Here is a 21,312-nt window from a genome sequence, read left to right as displayed (position 1 = left end):
CCTTGTTTACCTTGAGATTATTTAATTCGGAGCTACACTGAATAGATTTGAAACTTAGTACTAAATTTTTGTATATTTAAGCGTTTAAATTGTGGTAGTTAATCGCTACGGGTTATTTTCAAAGGCATTTATGTTCTATTTTTTAAGTAGTTCTTTGTTTAATAATTTGTTTTTGTTCATTGTTGTACTGAAAGTTAATTAATAAAGAGTTCCTTAAAAAATTAAATATATATTTTTTTCTATGTGTTTATTAAATTTTCTTAGAATAAAATGAGGTATGGAAGTTATGTGGTAAGGCTGAGGTGGTCTTCATCAATGCATTAATTGAAGAGTTCAGATTTCTTACACATGTTAAACCAGTCTGATTAAATTTATGTGTATTAAAATTCACTTTTTTCTTTCAATATACAAAATTTATTATTAATATCATTTGCTTAACAAACATAAAAATAACGAACCTATGCTTTTTCGATACTTTTAATTAAACCCATTCCTCTGTTGTAAATATCTTCTATAATAGCTTCTCTATTTAACACCAATTTGTCACCAACTTTTTTCTTACAATTTACATTGCCGATCTAGAAAAAAATAAATTAAAAGATAAGCATGCAAAAAAATTTTTGACCCAACCTTAAATTCTTTTGGTTCTAATTCGCTTTTAATCCATAAAACTCCAATAGTTTCTCCACCATATGAATCATGGAAGAATAATGCGTATTTTCCATAAATTACCTTTAAAAATCGGTTTAAAACAAGGACATTAAAAAATGTAACTCTAGAAAAAACTTACTCTTAACTCTTTCAAAAACTTTTGAATTGGATTAAAATCGATAATTGGAAAGAATTTAGAAACATTTCTATCATAATTTTCTATATCAACAGATTTATTAACATTTTTAAACGGTATTTGTTGATATTTTAGCGGATTTAAATGAGATACCAGATTAATTATTAAATCGTAGCCTTCCAAACTTGGTTGAAACAAATTCTTAAAAAGTATAAGGAACAATTAAATACTGAAGGGGTAAATTAATAGCATAAATTGTTACTTTTATTTCAAATTTTTTCCATTTAATTGAAATATCATTTAAGTAGGTGTAAGCAGCTTCTGCTAAAATTGAAATCCTCCTTAAAATTTCTTCACTAGGCCCTCTTTTCGAAAAAATAGACTTTCCATTGTCATATGGAGTTACAATGTACAAAAACGGTAAAGACGAACGATTATTTATAAAATTACTTTCAATTTCATCCAAACGTGATTCTAGAAAAAAAGTTGATTTTTTATTTATTAAATCTAACCCAACGGCCGCGTTCATTAGGAAATTCAGTAATATAATGCACTAAGTAATTTACTTACTTTCAATATCCTCATTAAAATTAACAAGAATAAAATCGGTTTTTGGGTCAAAACTAGCAACATGCTTTAAAAATCGAATGAATCCAATTTGAGGTAAATTAAACTTATTGAAAGAGTTTTGATTTATGTATAAAGAAGCATTCCATAAATCGATTATTATATCCGACATGTGATCATCATCAATCATTTGGGATCTTAACCAACGTTTAATCAACGTTGAACAAGAACCAAAACTCGGATTTTCCTGATGAATTCTACAGAAATTAGAAAAAACATTTAAATTAATTTTTAAATTCCAACAATTACTTACCCATTTAATGCGCTTATTATTTTCGGTAAAATTTGTGAATTTTTTTCTAATTCAAAACATTCTTCGGTTTCTTGATAAATAACCGCCCCCTCGGAGTTTATTGACTTCTTCAATAAAATTAATTCTTTTTCAATGAAAAGTTTAAATCGGAAAACTAAACCTTCATAAAAGACTTGTAAACAATCAAAATTGGGTTGAGTTATGATTTTGTTCTTGAGCTCTTCGTTTAATAATGAAGAAATTTTTAAATAAAATTCACATTTAATCGCTCGAAGTGCTTCAATTTCGTTCGGCCAAGCTGAAGATCTTGATAATTTTATAACACATTCAATTGGGTAAACGTATTTAGGAACGGCTTTAAGTTCTTTTACATTATTAAATATTACATTTTGATCTAAATGTGTTGTAATTTTTTCGTCGCATTGATAATTAGTTGAAATGGGAGGAAATAAATGTGTGTAACAAAATACAGGGGAAACTCCTTGAATACTATTTATGGTTAATTCCAATTTTAAATTTCTCATTTTTTCAGATAAATCATCAAAAATATGTTTTACTTTTAAGCAGGCTTCTTCGTTAGTTCCAGATGGAAAAGATGGTTTTCTAAATGTATCTGCTACAAACTCTTCAAATTGATTCCCAATCAATTCGATATTTAAACCGTATTTCTCTTCTAATACATAATTTATAATGGTAGCATAAATATTTCTACGATCTTGAATTGTTTTTCTTGGAAAAACAGCAACTTCTGCGGCCGTGGAATCTTGAAATCTTCTGAAATCAGAGAATTTACCCCAAAATTCTTTAAATTCTTTGACTTCAATCGGATTTTCTTCAGAAGGGCCCTTTTCTATGGTATTAAAAGCTTTCTCCGGATTTAAAACGATCCCAATTAAAATCATTTGTAATTTATTATTAAAATCGTAAAATATTTTTGGGGTTATGTGAAAAACACGATGATTTAAAGCTTTTTTTAAAAGATCTTTAATCTTTTTTGTGATCAAATAATCATAAAAGCCATAATATTTCCACTTTTCCGGAGCATTCGTTTTTTTAAAAATTACATCCAAGTTAAAATTATTAATTTTTACAACTGCATCAAATTGGAGAAGGAACGAAATTTTAGTGTTAAACAAATAACTAAATGAATTAAAATTATTGCTATCTAAAATTTCAAGGGCTCTTTTAGCTTCGTTTCGTATCGTTTGGTAATTATCGAGATCAAGAAATGATGTTAAGTTAAAAAAGCCGGTTTTATCAAGAAAAACAACATCGTAATTATTTTTAAATAAGTTCAAATTTTCAGAAAAATTTTCCAGCGAATCGTTTCTTATATATATTGGTTCTTTACTCCAATCAGAATTTATCAAAAAATACCAAAATATCCTAACAATTTGATAAGAACTCATGTTTTCATTAATTTTCTTCTTTTCGATTAAATACCCCACAAGAAATAATACTATTTCATAATTAAATCCATTAAAACAATCATTTAATTCTCTTAAATTTAACCAAATCAAAGCCAATTTAAGTCCATCTTGAACATTTTTAGAATTAATTTTCGATTCTAACCAATCGTAATTTTCATTTAGCGTCAAATCTCTTGCTAAAATTGAATTGTAAAAAAGTGTAGGAACATTTTCGTAATCTTTAACATTCACAGACACAAAATTTTTATCAAAATCAATTTTCATGTTGTTCATATCAGGCACAACTCTTCTTAACTTAAAAGTATTTGCTTCGGCCGTTAAAAAAACGTTAATTTTGATGTTGTTTAAATGTTTTATACAAATGTACGGAGAATATTTTAACTTTTTATAATAATTGATGCAAAAATCATATTTATTCCAATTCTCAACTTTTTTGAAGCCTGCAAAAAGATATTGAATATAAAAATCTCTTTTCACTAAATAACGATTATTCAAATAATCTTTTTCTTGGAAAAATTTTGTGGGAATGCTGATATTTATATTCACATTAAATTCATCTTTTTTATTTGTAATACATTCAAGCTTATACAACCCAAATAATTTGTACTTTTCTGGTTTAATAAATTCAATATCGTTTAAATTGAACTCTTTATCACATTTTATATCGAGTGAATCAATCTTAAATATCCTTTTATGATCAACTAAATCGTTGAAATTTTCCATAACTTCTTTAAATTCGTTCCAAAAGTCCTCAACTTTATTAATGTACCTTTTTGAAACGTTAATCTTCCCCAATAATTCCTCAATTTGTAATCTCATTAAACTCGAGGAATATAAATTTTCAGTTTCTTTTAATTGATTCAATTCATCCGTTGTTGGTTGTTTATACAAATCTTTTCGAGCTTTTTTATTCATTTTACCTTCATTTTCGGACACTTTTCTTTTAGAGTCAACCTTTTCTTTATTCTTATTTTCAGTAGAACTATCACTTTCATTTTCAGGTTCTTCGTAATTTTCCAAATCGCGAAAAATCATTCTTCAAGATAATTGATTATACGTAATAGGATACGTAGCTTTGAAAAACTTACTAAGGTTAAATATTTTGTACATAACCTTAAAAAATCACGTGTGCTTATGCCGTTTTAAATCTTTTTAAATGTCATAACAGAAAATTTGTTTCGATTGATTGTAGCCAAGGTCTGCAAAGTGCATTGTACAATACGCTGATTGTAGCATGTTTTAGAAAATTGATGTTTTGTTAATTTATTTTATTTTTCATTTTCACGAGTTTAAATCCTTTATTCATATTAAAGGAAAAATAATAAACAAAATTATTTTAAACCATAAAATTTATCGTTGTAATTTAAAAAACATATTTCAAGTACTAAACGTGTATTATTTTGTAATTCAGTGCACCAAGTTAATATTTTTTTATATTTAAAACTGAAAACACTTTTTTTCCGATAAAATGACGGTTATTTTTCAAATGAAATATCCCGCCAACACAAAATTTAATTATCCAATCACAGCATATCTTTTTGTTTGACATTTGACATTACGAGTTTAAAACTGGTCGTTCTGTTTGGAGCTATCAAATGATGTAAAGTTTTGAAACTTTTAAAAGCGGTTTGTGATTCCTTTTAATCATACCGATGATGTTTTTAAACGATGTACACAAAAAGGACGAGATTAAAAATCTTGCTGTGCAAGATTTACGTGGTTTGGGGATAAAATTTCGCGTTAAAAAACCATCTCGACAGAATATACAGGTTTGTTATTTTATCCATTTCAATAAATAAAAACTATTGTTTTCTTTTTGATTTGTTCTGTTTTGTAGAAAACGAAGTCAAGAAAAGTGTTCAAAGTGCCTTTACAAACGCTACCGATGAAGACAGTTACTTTGGTTAGCGGCCAGCAATTGGTGGTACCAAAAATTTTAGATGAAATGTGTTCCTTTTTATTGACAAAAGTTAAGACTGAGGGTTTATTTAGGAAAGGGGGTTCAAAGTCACGACAAAACGAAATAAAGGTATTGCCAGAATTTGACTTAATTACATTAAACTTTATTTTAGCTCTATTTCTAATTTTATTTTAATTTTTGTTACAGTTATCATTAGATGCTGGATGTTATTTAAGTGACGATCATCATGAAATTGACGTAGCGAGTGTTCTAAAAACTTTCTTTCGTGAACTACCCGATCCTTTAATTCCTATTACATTTCAAGACACATTATTACATTGCATTATTTTATCTCAATCTAACTTACATGCCATACTTTTAGTTTGTCTTTTATTACCTTCCGAACATCTTAACATTCTAGCTTATCTGATGCAGGTAATTCAAAAAAAATTTAATAAGAAATTAATTAAATAAATTAATACTTTTGCTTAATTTATTTTTGTTTTAGTTTTTATATCAAATAACCGAATTTTCAAACTATAACAAAATGGACGCTTATAATTTAGCCGTTGTTATTGGCCCCACATTACTTCCTGTTGAAGAAAAAGTTGCACCAAGTGCTACTCATCGCATAAATAAGTTTTGTGAAGTTTTAAAGGTATTTTTAATTTATTGTAATCATTTTTGATTAAAAAGAATGCTTGTTTAGTTGCTAATTGAAAATGCAAATCAAATTGGTTTTGTTCCTGAGGATATAATTGAAAGGATTGCATTATCTTGTTCATCCGCGTCTTTAACAGATGAAGATGGTGCAATTGTAGCATTGAAGAAAAAGAAGAAAAGAAGAAGTGGATCGTTAACAAGAATGTTGAATGGTTTAAAGAAGATTGTGACAAGTAAGTCGGGAGAAGGTGGAGGTAGCCAAGAAGGAAATGGTAGTCGGGAGGTTGTAGCAACTCCAGATTTATTAGTGACACCGTTATTGACTCGATCCGCAAAAAAGAGGAAGTTTGATGGAGCTGGTTTCTCTATGCGAAAAAAGTATGTTAATTATATGCAATAATAACAGTTGTAACGTCGTAATTATTTATTATTTTTTTAGGAAGGACTTGATTACGAAACTTCCGCAAAGTTCAACTTTAGCAACACCATTTAATCCAAAGTAAGTGATTAATATTTTCTAAACACACACACAACTAATCCAAACATTATTTTTTATAAAAACCAGAACAAAAGAAAAGGACAAAAAATGGTTATTGAAATCCAAAAGTAAATCGATCAAAACAAACGAGGAATCTGTATCAATATCATCACGTTTAAGTGCTTTAGGAACAAAAACGATGTTAGAAAGGCGTTGGTCCCAATTAAGTCATGTAGCCGATTTCAGGAAAAATAAAAAACGAAATTCATATGGTGGATCTTCACAATCAAATTCCGATATCTCCAAAGAAATTGTTCAATCGACAAATCTAGATCATCTCAATGAAATTAAAGAAATCGCTAATTTACGGGAAGAATCAGATTATGTAAAAATTCCAAGGATGGAATACGAAGAGATAAAAAGTAGAGTATCAGAAATTGAAAGAAGGATATCAATTGAATTAGAAAGTAATGATAAATTTCCTGAAGAAATGATTACTAAAAATATTGACAATATCGATACAGTTAAAAATGTTCAGTGCGTTTATGAGCACACCTTGGAACAATTACAACCAATGAGTCCAACTGCAGATCAATTAGCTAAAAGATTAAGTAGAGAATTAAAAATACGGAGGTCAACCGAACAAAAAGTTATTAGATCGCCCAGCGCAAGAAAAATTGGTACATTAAGGCGAAGATCTCGAGATTCCGATCGACAAAAATTGATTAGAAACAAAACTTGGCACATTTCAAGCACTCACAACAGTCCGATAAGTAACACAAATCAATTAAATCATCCAATCATCCAAAAAGAAATTCAATTACCTATAACTCCAGTTTTAAGCAATCCGCTAACACCAAAATCCTTAGATTCGAATCGTTACTCATTAAGATCGTTATCTTTTAATGGAAGTTCATCACCGTCTATAACAAAACCTAAAAAGCGTTTAAGCGATAATTGGAAATCAAGTAAAGAATTTTTTGAAAACTCACAACAGTCTAGTTTATCATCTTCATCAAATTTTGATGCAAGTGAAAGGTGCCGGGCTTCTTTGATTCGTTTAAGAAATCAAAATGCGGGGATGGTTTTGGCTAAAGCTCGCCTGTTTGACGATCTCGTTGATACTGATTTATCGAATCCTAATATAAATAATTCCAATCCAATCCCAAATTCTGTGAAATGTACCCCCAATTTAATTCCAAGAGTGCAAACAAATAAATTGGGTGCGATTAGACAGGTGGATCGGCAATCGAATCGAATTAGAGCTTTAAAAGCCGAAGAAAATACAAGAAGGCTAAAGAAAAATACAATTAGTCCGAGAAAACGGATGACAAAAAGTCCAAAAAGGCTTCAACGTTTAAGAAACGATCAAGTTGCAGTGGTGATCGATGAAGGTAAAGTGGTAAATAAGGAAAACGACTTAAAGGACGGTTGTGTTTTAGGGGTTTATGGAAAAACGAGGGGGTCTCCATTAAGGGATATGAATTTTAGGGATGTTAAGGATTCGAGTTTAACTCCGAGAGCTGCAGTACCGCATATTAAGAGACCATTTAATGTTAAATCACCAAAAAGACTGAATAGGGGGATGTTATTGCAACCAGAGAAAAACACACCTTTAAAAGTTATTGCTACGATTCGTGAAAAATACTAAATAAAATAAAAATTGAACAAAATTGCTCAAACATTAATAACTATATTTAGTATGGAAGTTTTTTATTATTAATGATTTTTGTTACTTATTATAATTTGTGTTCATAATTTTGATTATTTTCTTATTATTATTTTTTCAACTATTTTATTATAAGGATTTTTTTATTATTCCAATTTGTTTCTTGAGATATGTAGATATATATTTTTTGATAATAAATGAATTTTGAATGGGGAGCTTTAGATTTTTTGTTTGATGTGCCTAATATAAAACCTTAAACCCTAAAACAATAACATTTAGATAGAATAAGTTAAAATAATAGTTCATGTATTATTGATCTATTTAGCGTATGGCATCAAGACACAACGAAAACGGAAATCACAATCAGAATACAAAATACATATAAGACAAAATATAATATGAAATCAATATCATTATACAATTGATAAATGTATACAGAGATATTGATTCCGGAGTCGCCAACAAGAAATCTTCAGGAAGTCCATCATAGAATCAAATTCTTATTAAAATCAAATTTGGCAAATTCTTATTAAAAGATCTTTTAATTACGTATTTATAAGAATCTAAATCTGGCGCTTTATAAACTTCAACCAATCATAAGTAACCACGACTGTTAATTGAAGCGATCCACTACTAGATGGACACACCAATCGTGCTGATTTGACGTTTCTTTGACAGATATGGTGGAGAAGTTGACAAAACACGTATCTTGAAACAAAACGACTCATCAAATTTAGTGGCGACGTTTTTACTAGTAATTTTCGCGGTGTAATGTTAACGTAAAAACCAAGCAAAAAATCAAAATGAGACTGATCGGGATTTCGTTGTTTAGCATCGCACTTACTGCCTCTGTGATTGCGAACGCCTATTATCAAAAGAAACAGTTTTACCCTTCGGTTGTGTATATTACCAAATCTAATCCTAGTATGGCTGTAAGTTATTCAAATTTTCAATAATTATTCAATAAATTAAGTTATTTAATTTCCATATTATCTACAATTTCTTTCTTTATAGGTTATGTACTGTCAAGCTTTCATTTTGGTGTTTTTAATGGGTAAATTAATGAGAAGAATTTTCTTTGGGGAATTGAGAACATCAGAATTTGAAGTAAAATGAAATAAAATAATACAGTTTAAAGATATCTTTATTTTTGATTTTAGCATTTAATGGAAAGGTCTTGGTATGCAATAACAGAAACCTGTTTGGCATTTACTGTGTTTCGTGACGATTTTAATCCAAAATTTGTTGCTTTATTTACTCTATTATTGTTTTTAAAATCATTCCATTGGTTAGCAGAAGATCGAGTGGATTATGTACGATTATTTAAAACCAATCTGAAAATGTCTTAATAACTGTGAATAATTCTTTTTAGATGGAACGTAGTCCTATAATCGGTTTGCTTTTCCACATACGTGTTTTATCGTTACTATTTGTTTTGGGAGCCTTAGATTTTTATTTTATTGAACATGCTTATTACTCAACAGTAACAAAAGGAGCATCTGTTCAATTGGTTTTTGGTTTTGAGTATGCCATATTAATGACAATGGCTTTAAATGTTGCCATTAAATATGCACTATATTCCGTTGATTTAAATAGCGAAACCCCATGGGAAAACAAAGCAGTTTTCCTTTTATACACCGAACTGGTTATGGGTTTTATAAAAGTAATTTTATACTTAGCTTTTGTAATAATCATGGTTCGCGTTTATACTTTACCATTATTTGCGTTTAGACCAATGTATTACACAATAAGAAACTTTAAAAAGGCTTTTAATGATGTCCGATTATCAAGAAGGGCTATTCACAATATGAACACTCTTTATCCAGACGCTACCCAAGAAGAATTATCTGCTGGCGATAACGTTTGTATAATTTGTAGAGAAGAAATGACCACTGGATGTAAAAAATTACCATGCAATCATATTTTTCACACTGCCTGCCTTCGTTCATGGTTCCAAAGACAACAAACATGTCCTACTTGCCGTTTAAATATCTTAGGGGCCTCTGCAAACGCTGATAGACAAAGGCAAGGTCAAAATGTACAACAGAATCAACAAAACTTACAACAAAACGGTTTGCCTGGCGGATTAAATGGTTTCGCTTTTGGAGCGAATGGATTTTTGGCTCCAAATGTTTTCAATATTTTTGCAAATGTTAGAAATCCACAACAACAACAACAACAAGGAAATCAAGGAGCGCAGAACAATAATTTGCCAAATAACGGAAATAATAACAACAATCAAGTTCCCACGAATACCCCGCCAACACCTGGGCCACCACCCCCATTTCAAATGCCACCTTTTCCATTTATGAACCCATTCATGACTCCTCCACCAATTCCACCCCAAAATTTGGCTTCATTAACTAGGGAACAACTGCAACAACTAGAAGGAAATGAAAGGGCTAATGTTGAAGCTAGGATACAGTGGCTTAGGAATATCAACGTAAGCTTTAATTAATTTGTTTTAATAATTATTAAGGTTTCTCTGGTATAGGTTATGTTAGATGCAGCAGTAATAATGCTTCAACAATACAGCGCAGCTGCAGCTGTCTCAATGGCAGTTCCAAATGTAACCACAACAACAGAACCTACAACTACTTCTGCAAGTTCGAATAGCTCGATTCCACAGCAGCCAACAGCATCAACATCGTCTGAAGGTGAAAATGCTGCTTCTTCTATAGTAGATTCAACGGCGACTGCAGCAGGTGACAGCAACATTAGTAAAAGCGATCCTATTCCCGGATCATCAACAAGTGATGCGGCGACAGCAGCAGAAGAAGAAATACGCAGGAAAAGGCTGCAAAAATTCGAACAGCAAACGAGTCAGGACTAAAAGATGAACGAAAATACGACAAAACATTCAAAAATGAAAAATTTTTGACTGAACGGCCACTTTTTGGAAAATTAATTTATGGTTTTACATTAAACCTTAAAGTTTTGTTATAGATTTGTGTATAATTAATATATATTTTTTGAAAAAGTGTTTTGATTTTAAAGCTACACTAAACATTTAGGGTGAAAAGTGGTGAAGGATCTATTGTTTTTGATAACTTAAAACCATCTGTTAGTGGCTATGTTAAAATGAAAAAAATAAAGAGGAAAGGAAACTTAAAATCTTAAACACTAAAAGGCTGTTGTTTAGTTTATATATAAAATATAAATGTATATTAATAAAATGAACAAGAAAAGAATTTATGGCTTGTTTTTATTTTAAATTACATTTAAATGTAACATAAACAACTTTGAATTATTTTCCTGTCAATTCGAACTTTGATCCAAACAAACCCAACCCAAATCACCCTAAATGAGGAAGATGCATTGTTTTTGTTTATAACATACACGTCTACATTCATACTTATTCACCATCTTTAGAGGTCAACTGGCAGCTTTTACAATGAAATCTGCAAATAATGTATTCCAATCATCACCAGGAAGAACTAGAAACTTACGGATTAAGCCGTATAACTTCTAGTGATAATGCTAGCGTTAGTTCAAGTTTTAGTGGTTATTCATTGCTAAGTTGTTACATATTTTTATTGAAATAAAACCAGAATTAACACTAGAAATATTCAGTTTAGCCGTGCGTCTCAAGACGCCTAATTGTAATAATATGTTAAAGATGCTTTTCTATACTTTTATTATAAATACATTGCTTTTATAACCGGTCACATATGTAACTGCCTAATATAACTATCAAAAAGTTCTCTTAAAAAAAAATAGGTTGCATTAACAATGCATCAAAATTCCTAACAACTTTATTTCCCGCTTTTTATCGTTTGAATATCACAGAATAAGGAACATGAAGTAGGTGATAAACACTAAAATGTCAATTTATCTGCAATAAAACAGTTGTCTGTAATATAACCATTATAAATACGTCAAAAATGAGCTGGCGTTTAGGTTAAGTTTTTAAAACCACTGATTTTTCAGATAATCGTACGCATTAAGCGATTTAATTAAACGATGTGGTCGTTCTTTTCGAGAGACCCGTCGAAAGATTTCAACTTTGAAATCGGCGAACAGGTCGACGGGATCCAAGAAAAGAGTGTTTGGACATTGCATAAGGGTAAAAAGAAGGTTTGTGAAATTACTATATACTTTATTTAATTAATTGTAACGATAATTATTTGTTTTAAGGGTACTTCCGAAGAAGTTTCTGTATTTGTTTTTGATATTAAAAATAGTTCAGAAGTGTCACTTGATATTGCCAAAGCAGCAGTGAAGAGATTAAAAACATTGCGCCATCCTAGTGTGTTAACTTACTTAGATAGTTTCGAGTCTGATAAGGTCTTGTATCTTGCTACTGAATATGTTGAACCTTTGTCATATCATATAGAAAAATTGTCTTTGGATGGAGCTCAGAAAGAACTCTATATTGCTTGGGGAATTTTCCAAATAACTGTAAGTGAATGTTTTTGTGGTGATTTTATTTAATTGATTGGTGTTGTTTTAGAGAGCTTTATCTTTTTTAAATAATGATGGTAGTTTAAGACATAATAACGTTAATATTTGGTCAGTTTTTGTTAATGGTTCGGGAGAATGGAAATTGGGGGGTGTTGAATACGTTAGTAGTACTCAAGATAATAATATGATACCTATTAAGATACTACCTTCTTTGGAGATATATGATCCGCCTGAGAAAAATGATCCAACAAAATCAAGGCAAATGACTAAGTGTTCTAGTGATATGTGGGGTTTAGGTTGTTTAATATGGGAAGTGTTTAATGGTCCTTTATATCAACAATCAACTCTTAAAATGTTAGATAAAGTAAAGTATATTTCAAATTAAGTAAAGTAACCATCTTAATAAACTCAATTCATAGATACCTAAACAATTAGGGCCACTATATTGTGAATTAGTAGGTGCTAATCCATCTTCTAGACCAAATCCAGCCGATATAATCACAAGGTGTCGCAAAATGAATGGTTATTTCAAAAATGACTTAGTAGACACTTTACTATTTCTGGAAGAAATTCAAATTAAAGATAAAAATGAGAAAAATCGTTTTTTCTCCAACTTAACACCACATTTAGATAACTTTCCCGATAGCGTTTGTAAACACAAAATACTTCCTCAATTAATAACAGCTTTCGAATATGGAGATGCTGGTTCTGCTGTTTTAGCTCCAATGTTTAAACTGGGGCGTCTGCTTGACGAAAATGAGTATCAAAAGAAAATTGTACCATGTGTTGTTAAATTATTTGGAAGCAACGATCGTGCCACGCGATCAAGATTACTTCAACAATTGGAATTTTTTATTGGCCATCTTCAAGCTAGCACTGTCAATGATCAGATATTCCCGCAAGTTGCTCACGGGTTTATGGATACAAATCCCACGATCCGTGAACAGACTGTTAAAGTATGTTTATGAAATTTAACAAAGAGGTGTATTTCAAAATTAACTAATTTCTTTTAGTCTGTGATACATTTAGCACCTAAGTTAAATTATAACAATTTAAATGTCGAAGTTTTAAGGCATTTCGCCCGATTACAAGCTAAAGATGATCAAGGTGGGATTCGGACAAATACTACCGTCTGTTTGGGGAAAATTGCTCAACATTTACATCCTCAGATACGACAAAAAGTTCTAATATCAGCTTTTATTAGAGCTATGAGGGATCCTTTTCCACCGGCGAGAAATGCAGGTCAAATATTTAATACATAAATGTCTTTATTATCATGCTTATTGAATTAAAAAAGACATTTAAAATAATAATATAAATAAAACAGCTAAAAATGTTTGTAGATTTGTGGTATTATTTCTTCTTTGTTTTATAGGTATTTTAGCTTTAGCTGCAACCCAACAATATTATCTATTAAATGAGGTCTCAACAAGAATATTACCCGCTTTATGCCAACTTACAATGGACCCAGAAAAATCGGTTAGAGATTCAGTGTTTCGTACAATTAAAGGGTTTTTGGGTAAATTAGAAAAGGTATCTGAGGATCCAAGTTTAAGGGAAAGTATGGGTAAAGTATATTTTTAATATTTTCATTTGTTTCGAAGATTCGCCATCTTTCAAAACATAAAAAAATCTTTGAATGTCCTTGAACGTTTGTAGAAGCAGATGTTAACACAGCAACTCCAAGCCTAGGAAACGCAGCGGCAACTTGGGCGGGATGGGCCGTAACGGCGGTTACTGCCAAATTCTACAGAAGCCAATCGGATACGGACAGAAGGTCACATCCAATTGTTAGCAAAATATTGAATAAACCCGCTTCCTTAGGTAAATCGTTTTATTGTTTTACTATGTTATTGTTTAAGTTCTTTTATTATTTTAGAACAACCTTCCAGTAGTAGTATTTCAACAACAACATCCAGCGTAACCTCAATGACTTCCTTAGAACATGAAGATGGTAGCAGAGGAAATGATTCAGTATCAGACTATGATTACGATCAATGGGGTGATAATGATAATTGGGGAGACATGGAGGTAATCATTAATATTTTTTATTTTTATGCTTCATTATTAAATTTTTAATAATGCAGACTGGTGGACAAATGGCTAGTAGCAGTGGTAGTGGTGGAATTTGCGCTTCAAGTGATCCAACAAGTCCGCCTTCAGCATCAAATACAAATCGTGTAACGGACGGTTGGGATAACGAAGAATGGGGTAGTTTAGAAGAAGAACTCGTGAGTAACGAACCAGATTCCGAATTAACATCACCCGGTGACGGATGGAACCGCGAAGAAGTTATTGACCAAAAAAATCATTCTCCAACATGGGGTGGGGAAGCACAAGGAATGACAAACCGAAAATTACAAAGCTGGAACGATACCGAATTTGAACCGCTCGAAGAAACTCCTGGAGCTAATAACAAATTGGAAGAAGCAAGGAAAAAACGAGAAGAAAGGAAATTAATGAGACAAAAAGAATTGGAAGCGAGAAGGGCGAGTAGAGGATCTACGGGTGGACCAATGAAATTGGGGGCAAAAAAGATGTGAAAGAAATAAATGAATTTAATGTAAATGTGTTCCAGAAAAAAATTAATAATAAACGATGCACCAAAATTTGTTACATATCCCCCCGTAATTAAAACGTGATTTTGATGGGAATCGGGAATTGATAGAAGAAAATTTTGCCGGCCTAAGCAATCAAAAAAAATTTTATGAAACGATATTCAAGCACCGATTCAAGTCGTGACATACTCGAAGTTTTATAAAAGACTGATATTCGAAAAAAGAAAATTAAATAAATATTGTGTATAAATATTAATATCTTTATATCTGTAGTTGTAAGCATATTTTACATCTTATTTGTACTATAATCACATTTACGCCAAGTGTTTCAAAATACGGTTAAAAAGTAACTTCATTTAACATCTTAGAATTTTGTTGTATGCTAAAAGAGTTAAAACCGTAACCATACTAACCAAGAGCAGATCATTTTTTCTTTTTTAAGCTATACTTATGAAACAAGGTATCTACTAAATAACGTCAAATCATTGCTGCTTTTTGTTAATTGAGCGTTTTTGCTAATTGTACGAATTGAATGATTAATTTTCATTGTAAATATGTATCATTTTTGTATAAGTATTTTTTAATGTGTCTATTGTATCTTTCACTAATTTGAGATTTTAATAACAAATAAATACATTTATAAATTAATTTATTTAATCCCTCATCCATGAACATAATTAAATATAAAAATATAGGTAATATAAATATAGTTTGTGACGTTTCCAAAGCGTCTCTAAATTATTGCCAACACTCCCTGCATCAAAATCTAACAAAACTGTACTAAATAGGCACTGAAAACTAAGATGGTGATGTTGAACGTTTTTTAAGCCATTTTATCTATTAAGCAATTCACAGTTTAGATTTTGGGCAGGAAATATTGGCGGCTAATTGTCAAGATGGATCTTCATATCTCACGGTCATGGAATTAGCATTTCCAGGTTCCAATTTGTAACCAATTGATTTATAGAAAGGTATCAGGTTATCTTTACAATCCAAAGTCATTTTGTAACAACCTACGTGTTTTGCCAATAACGTTACAGTTAGCACTATTCTGTGAATATATAAAAAAAATTTATGATAAAGGAGTTTGAGTAATATATCGCTTACAATTTTCCGAGCTGCTTCCCGCGATAAGTATTGTTGACAACGACGTCTTCTAATTTTGCTCTTAAGCCACAACCGTGAATGAATTTTAATTCGGTTACAAGCGATGCGGCTCCAATGATTGTTTTTGATCTGGTATCTTCAATAACTGTTATATAATACTGACCAGTTTTTTGCATTGCCATGTATTGACCTGAATTTGAAAATAAAAAAAAATACACATAGATTTACAAAAAGGGATGTTACTCTCATATTTTAAATTTAAAAGAAATTACTTCAAATTTTATTTAATTTTTTTAAATAGGACATAAAAAGCAGGATGTAGTAGTAAATTATCAGTTGAGTATCTTTCATAATAAATCAAAAAAAATGATATTGATTCATATTTGATAAGGAACTAGAAAAATTAATCTGATAACATAAAAAAATACAAGACACCAATGAGTATTATTAATTTTCTTTTCTCGAAACAATGGAATTAAATTCTTAGGAAACTGATAACGTTTTAAATAACAATAATTACTCCTGTTTCTTGTCACTTTAGAATGTAAAATATAGCGACAATAACCTTGAAAAAAATCACAATAGTATGAATTTTAACTGTTTAATTTCTTTTAACTTACTTTCGAATTCTTTTTCTGTAATATTTCCAACTGCAGTTAATTGTGATAACAATTGCACAAATCCCTTTTTGTAATCTTCCAATTGTAGCGGTCTAACAATTAACCATGATTCACCAGGTTCCGTACAAGTAACGAACGGTGAAAGATATGGTCTCACCAAGTTCCAATCCAAATTACTTAATAGCTTAGGGTCATACAGGTATTCTCCTGTAGAAGACATCTAAAACGGTAATATTTAGTAATTAAATATTAAAAAATTTACAAATAATAAGTCACAAGTTAAGCAATGAAATTTATTAATTACCTTGTTTATTATGACCATATTAATTAAATTAACTCACACATATGGACAAAGAACGTGTCACGCCAACGAAATAAAGGTGAAATAAAAAGGAATGCAGCTAAACAAGCCAGTATAAATACGAAATTTTTCCCCTCTCCTCGTTGCTATATTACCCAATCCTTGACATTTGAAACACTTTCTGACTATCTAATAAATTTAATTTTTTATTATGGAAATTGTTTAAACATGTTTTTATAATAAATAATAATAAAACAAACGATTTTTTTAATTAAACATCACAATATTAAAATTGTATTGAATTGTATTTGCCAATTTGACGTGAAAATAACCTAATTTTTCTCTATAATATTCAACTTTTTTTTAATAATTTTCATATAGTCGATATGGATCATAAATAAAATTACAATTATTTAAATATAACAACCAAAAAAATATCTAATTAAAAAATACCAAAAGTAATGCTTTGACGTATGACATAACCTCATTTTCGCTTTTCTAACCTCACTTTTCATAGAACATTTTAATCTTTCAAAATAAAGCTGAAATGGTGTGGTTTCATTGGCTTCATAGATTTATTCGGAAACATACCACACCTATAGCTGAACCAAGAGCGGAATTTTTCAGAAGAAGATTATCTTTCGTTTACATGATAATTGCTTGGAATGCCTTTGGAGTAGTTTGTTACTACATTTATCAAGGAAAAAGGAGTGCGGCAGAAGTACTAGGTTATAATATAAATGAAAATAATGAAACGCCAGGTAAAGTGATTAATGCACTTTAAATTAAAAATAATAAATCATTGAAATATAAATATACTTTATTTTTCAGCCCAACAATGGTCAAAAACTTTAGGAATAAAAAAGGCCACGGTGTACAGAGTGGAAGGGTTCAATGTAAAACGATACGAAATCAATAATAACGACTCTGATAGTCAAATAAAAACAAACGGCGAAACGATCAGTGATTCTAACGGGGCGGTAAATTAGGGTCCTAAAAACTAAAGCAATACTTAAAATCACAAAGGGTAGTAATAGAGAATAGCGTCTCAATTAAGTTTAACCCTTTCCTTTCCATGGTAGCCATATGGCTATCACATTTAAATTCCTATTTCGATTTCCAGTAGCGGAATTAATTTGGGAAGGAAAGGGTTAAATAAAAACTTAAAATATAAGTCATTTAATATTCGTAGTAATAAATTCGTTATATACTGTAATAATTGTTCAATTTGTAAAATTATTGATTTACTAAAGAAAAGGAACATTTATAATTCACTGTCCTGTAATTGCTCGTGGAGAATTCCGTTGTACTTTAAATTTCTCCATTTGTACCAACAGTGCTGCCCTGAAACAGAAATGAATAAATGAAAATAATAAATAGATATATATATATATTAAGAATTTTGTTTACCTATACGATTCATATCTCATCACAATATTTTGTAATTCTTGCTTATAAAGCCTGGTTAACATAGCATTGAAACAATCCAGTTCATTCAATCGGAATAAATCCCAATTCAATTTATGATCATGATCAATACTTGCTATAATTACACAGTGTATATTGTACATTGAATATAAGTATATTTAATATTACCTTTAAAATATACTATTAACCAATCTGGAATTTCTTCATTTAAATACGGATTTGCTGGTACTAAAACGCTGTGAGGCTGATAATTTGTTTGTCTTGGAGGATTGAAATATCTCACTTCAGGTTGATAATTAAAACAAGGCATTAAACATGGATGCTCATACTGAGCTTGTCGTGTAATATGACTAAAGCAAAATAAATAATGAAAAATTTCTGTTTTTGAGATTCCTTAAAATTTCGAATTACTTAAAATAGTAAACTCCATATTGAGGCGAATGAATACATTGCCACCCAGTAGGTAGGCCCTCTCTTTCTAAGGGATGTGACCAATGTGTAGTTTTCGTATTATGATCAACGTAATATTTCCTACCCCTTAATGTATAATCAACTGACCAACCAGGTGGTAATGGTAACTCTTCAGATTGATCTAAGTAATAAAATAATTAGAAGAAACAATTTGATGTATATTGCGACGCTGAACTAACTGACTCATAGCCGCATATTTATGAAGTTATGATTCAAAAATAATTGACGGTTTACAATTACAGCTTTACTTTTCAATCATTTTTATGTGAATCTTTTACATGGTAGTTGCCAAACTGAAATCACGTTTTTTTACGTAACTATCAAAAAAACTTATTGTAATCAATTATATGAAATATTTTATATATAACAAACCCGAGGACATCCGAGCTGGAGAAGCATATCTCCCTAAAAACTGCGATATGTCTGGCCAAGACAATATTCGCTAGGATCAACACGATTCCGGTTACGTAATTTGTCCATATGTTCAGTGTAAGATCGACGATCAGAGGGAAGCTTTCGCTGCTGAAGGAGATTCTTTTCGTTGTGGTCAAGTACCGTCTCCTTCAGTACTTTGGTCGGGTGACAGCGTTCATAAAAGTTTTGATGTAAATTTGGACTACGAGATTTTCGTTTGGCACTCTACTTTTCAAGCATTTAAATTAATGATTTAAATTTTAAGGGTGTCAGTCGGTTAAGCGCCACCTTATATAGTATATTATTCAAAAAGAAACCTTGAGTGTTTTCTGTTTGCCCATTGCTATGCCTTAATCTATGTGCAAGAGTTTCTCCATAACTCATTCCAGGATAATGAGACTGATAGTGTTCGGAATTTGTATTACTATAAATCGGGGTGGTATCACTCAATCTTGGTACGTTTCCACTTTCCGATGTATTCTGATAAATAGGCGATTGTGTACGATTATAATTACTATCTCTGTTATATTGAGTATTTTCCGTTTGTCTCAAAGAAAACAATTGATCTATTTCCACGTAATTGGCATTATTCTAAACAAAACAGCAAAAGATTACTCATTCGTTAAATCGAAATTTGAAATCGTACCGATGAACTATCTATGTTATACGAAGAATTGATGTGATGTTGGCTGGCGTAGGTGTTCTGGTTGACGGTCGTGACCGCCACGCTCGAACTGCTCTCGCTATTAATAACCGACAAATTGGCAAACCTTTGGAGGAGCCACGTTTTAGAAATGGGTGTTAAAAACGTGGGCACTTACACGTGTTTAATGTTTTTTTGTCTCATTACATATTTTATTACCTGGTGGCCAAGTTCGGCACTGACGAGCTTGGTGTATACTTGCCCTCGTGCGCTCCCAAACCAACGTCGCTTATTGTGGTCTTTTGATTGCCGAACTTTTGCACGGTGATACTGGGCAGTGAATTTGACGTCACTACAGGCGGTATCGTCGCTATAGAGGTACGACTTTGTTGAGATAGTCTTCGTTTTGGCTCTGTCGTCCATACATTTATTACTGTAAGATGGGTTTCATATTTTTAATTTGAAAATTAATCATTGCTATGTATTCATTATCACAAAGTCTGCAAATCAATAATGTACTTGACTTAATGACTGTTTACGTTTTTACTGTTTAATACAATTAGTTAATGTAATCAAAAAGAGTAGAGAAAATTACTAGAAGGGGACAGTTTTTTTCGATAGAATTTTTTCTGAGTGTCCATATGGTGTGATTAAAATTTCAAATGTTGAATTAATACGTTATAGCATAATTTTACATTTAACATAAACCAGATAAATGCCGTTTTGAGCCTTAAAAATAAAGGATTCTTCAGTTGTTTTACTGATATACATATACACAGATGGAAAGACGTAGACTGCGTTATTGAAGATTGGAGAGACTAACATACCTATATAGGTGATTTAGCCAATGGGTTTATTCAGGATCTAGGAACCAAAAATAAATAATGACCTCTCAATTCAACATATATGGAAGCTAACTTTAGATAAATGTTACAAACAGTTTCTCTGGCATAAGATGAATTACAAAGTAGACATGTTTTAAACTTGAAGATATAAGGCCTATCTATGTCTAATAAAGACCTTAATAATCAGTAGGTACATCAACAAAATCTTATGATGTACAACAAAATTAATATATATAATAATCCATTATGGTGTCAAATATGAGAAAGATTGTAGTTTATTTTAAAATTCTCTTTGTATCAATATAAGAAAAGTCAACTACATTTCCTTCAATAACTTATAATTTTTGATGATTACGATTTAAAGCTCAGCAATTTTTTTATATTTTCCTTTATAAAATATATCATAATTAACTTATTAAATAAATACATAATATATTGTGGATTTGTATTCATTAAAAAGAAATTATATGGTTAGAAATATGTAAACAAAGAATTTTTAGGTTAGAAAATCACTCAGTGTCAAATAAGAAAATTTATAAGTGTAACAATTTAAATTAACACCTTACTTGGCATTTCTGGTGGTGTGTCCTTTTTAACATACTTTCCAACAACACCCTCCTTGATACTCCTAAGATCTTTATTTTTTCTGGATAACATATCACTTGTAATTCTGATCGAATTGTCACAAAATCAAAAGTGAACGTATTCAAGGTC

At 30.6% G+C, this 21,312-nt stretch overlaps 7 protein-coding genes across 8 annotated transcripts; 4 read left to right on the top strand and 3 right to left on the bottom strand.

Moving 5' to 3' along the window:
- Window positions 1-397: 397 nt before the first annotated feature.
- LOC111416659 (nucleolar protein 6 Mat89Ba) lies at window positions 398-4,249 on the bottom strand. Its single transcript, XM_023048746.2, has 6 exons — window positions 1,668-4,249; window positions 1,358-1,611; window positions 1,050-1,261; window positions 791-988; window positions 631-732; window positions 398-578 (listed from the first exon to the last, which is right to left on the bottom strand). Exons 1-6 carry the CDS (start codon window positions 4,130-4,132, stop codon window positions 459-461), a joined length of 3,351 nt encoding a protein of 1,116 aa, XP_022904514.2. The 5' UTR covers window positions 4,133-4,249; the 3' UTR covers window positions 398-458.
- Window positions 4,250-4,652: 403 nt separating this feature from the next.
- On the top strand, window positions 4,653-7,883 carry LOC111416651 (rho GTPase-activating protein gacN-like). Of its 2 annotated transcripts, XM_023048732.2 has the most exons (8): window positions 4,653-4,866; window positions 4,935-5,126; window positions 5,205-5,432; window positions 5,506-5,655; window positions 5,707-6,038; window positions 6,100-6,159; window positions 6,226-7,532; window positions 7,581-7,883. In XM_023048732.2, the coding sequence occupies exons 1-8, from the start codon at window positions 4,750-4,752 to the stop codon at window positions 7,787-7,789; spliced, it is 2,595 nt and encodes an 864-aa protein (XP_022904500.2). In that variant the 5' UTR covers window positions 4,653-4,749; the 3' UTR covers window positions 7,790-7,883. The 2 variants fall into 2 exon arrangements, with proteins under 2 accessions (XP_022904500.2, XP_022904499.2); XM_023048731.2 differs by having other exon boundaries at window positions 4,654-4,866; window positions 6,226-7,883.
- A 591-nt stretch (window positions 7,884-8,474) lies between these two features.
- On the top strand, window positions 8,475-10,998 carry LOC111416649 (septin interacting protein 3). The gene is made up of 5 exons (XM_023048729.2): window positions 8,475-8,739; window positions 8,822-8,914; window positions 8,968-9,120; window positions 9,180-10,250; window positions 10,302-10,998. Exons 1-5 carry the CDS (start codon window positions 8,611-8,613, stop codon window positions 10,638-10,640), a joined length of 1,785 nt encoding a protein of 594 aa, XP_022904497.2. The 5' UTR covers window positions 8,475-8,610; the 3' UTR covers window positions 10,641-10,998.
- A 661-nt stretch (window positions 10,999-11,659) lies between these two features.
- Window positions 11,660-15,417, top strand: LOC111416653 (N-terminal kinase-like protein yata). The gene is made up of 9 exons (XM_023048734.2): window positions 11,660-11,884; window positions 11,945-12,208; window positions 12,261-12,575; window positions 12,631-13,167; window positions 13,225-13,453; window positions 13,587-13,778; window positions 13,871-14,035; window positions 14,091-14,242; window positions 14,299-15,417. Exons 1-9 carry the CDS (start codon window positions 11,771-11,773, stop codon window positions 14,752-14,754), a joined length of 2,424 nt encoding a protein of 807 aa, XP_022904502.2. The 5' UTR covers window positions 11,660-11,770; the 3' UTR covers window positions 14,755-15,417.
- On the bottom strand, window positions 15,402-16,955 carry LOC111416657 (glucosamine 6-phosphate N-acetyltransferase). The gene is made up of 4 exons (XM_023048744.2): window positions 16,801-16,955; window positions 16,497-16,716; window positions 15,877-16,066; window positions 15,402-15,820 (listed from the first exon to the last, which is right to left on the bottom strand). The coding sequence occupies exons 1-4, from the start codon at window positions 16,816-16,818 to the stop codon at window positions 15,661-15,663; spliced, it is 588 nt and encodes a 195-aa protein (XP_022904512.2). The 5' UTR covers window positions 16,819-16,955; the 3' UTR covers window positions 15,402-15,660.
- A 316-nt stretch (window positions 16,956-17,271) lies between these two features.
- On the top strand, window positions 17,272-18,188 carry LOC111416658 (uncharacterized). Its single transcript, XM_023048745.2, has 2 exons — window positions 17,272-17,558; window positions 17,629-18,188. The coding sequence occupies exons 1-2, from the start codon at window positions 17,345-17,347 to the stop codon at window positions 17,784-17,786; spliced, it is 372 nt and encodes a 123-aa protein (XP_022904513.2). The 5' UTR covers window positions 17,272-17,344; the 3' UTR covers window positions 17,787-18,188.
- Window positions 17,600-21,255, bottom strand: LOC111416655 (scaffold protein salvador). The gene is made up of 8 exons (XM_023048736.2): window positions 21,165-21,255; window positions 19,973-20,186; window positions 19,757-19,880; window positions 19,428-19,701; window positions 18,637-18,817; window positions 18,394-18,575; window positions 18,208-18,340; window positions 17,600-18,141 (listed from the first exon to the last, which is right to left on the bottom strand). The coding sequence occupies exons 1-8, from the start codon at window positions 21,253-21,255 to the stop codon at window positions 18,069-18,071; spliced, it is 1,272 nt and encodes a 423-aa protein (XP_022904504.1). The 3' UTR covers window positions 17,600-18,068.
- Between the last annotated feature and the right edge of the window lie 57 nt (window positions 21,256-21,312).

Source organism: Onthophagus taurus, chromosome 7 (genome assembly GCF_036711975.1).
Source record: "Onthophagus taurus isolate NC chromosome 7, IU_Otau_3.0, whole genome shotgun sequence".
Taxonomy (NCBI): domain Eukaryota; kingdom Metazoa; phylum Arthropoda; class Insecta; order Coleoptera; family Scarabaeidae; genus Onthophagus; species Onthophagus taurus.
The sequence above is the reverse complement of the archived record's forward strand: the minus strand, read 5'-3'. Positions and strand labels throughout refer to the sequence as shown.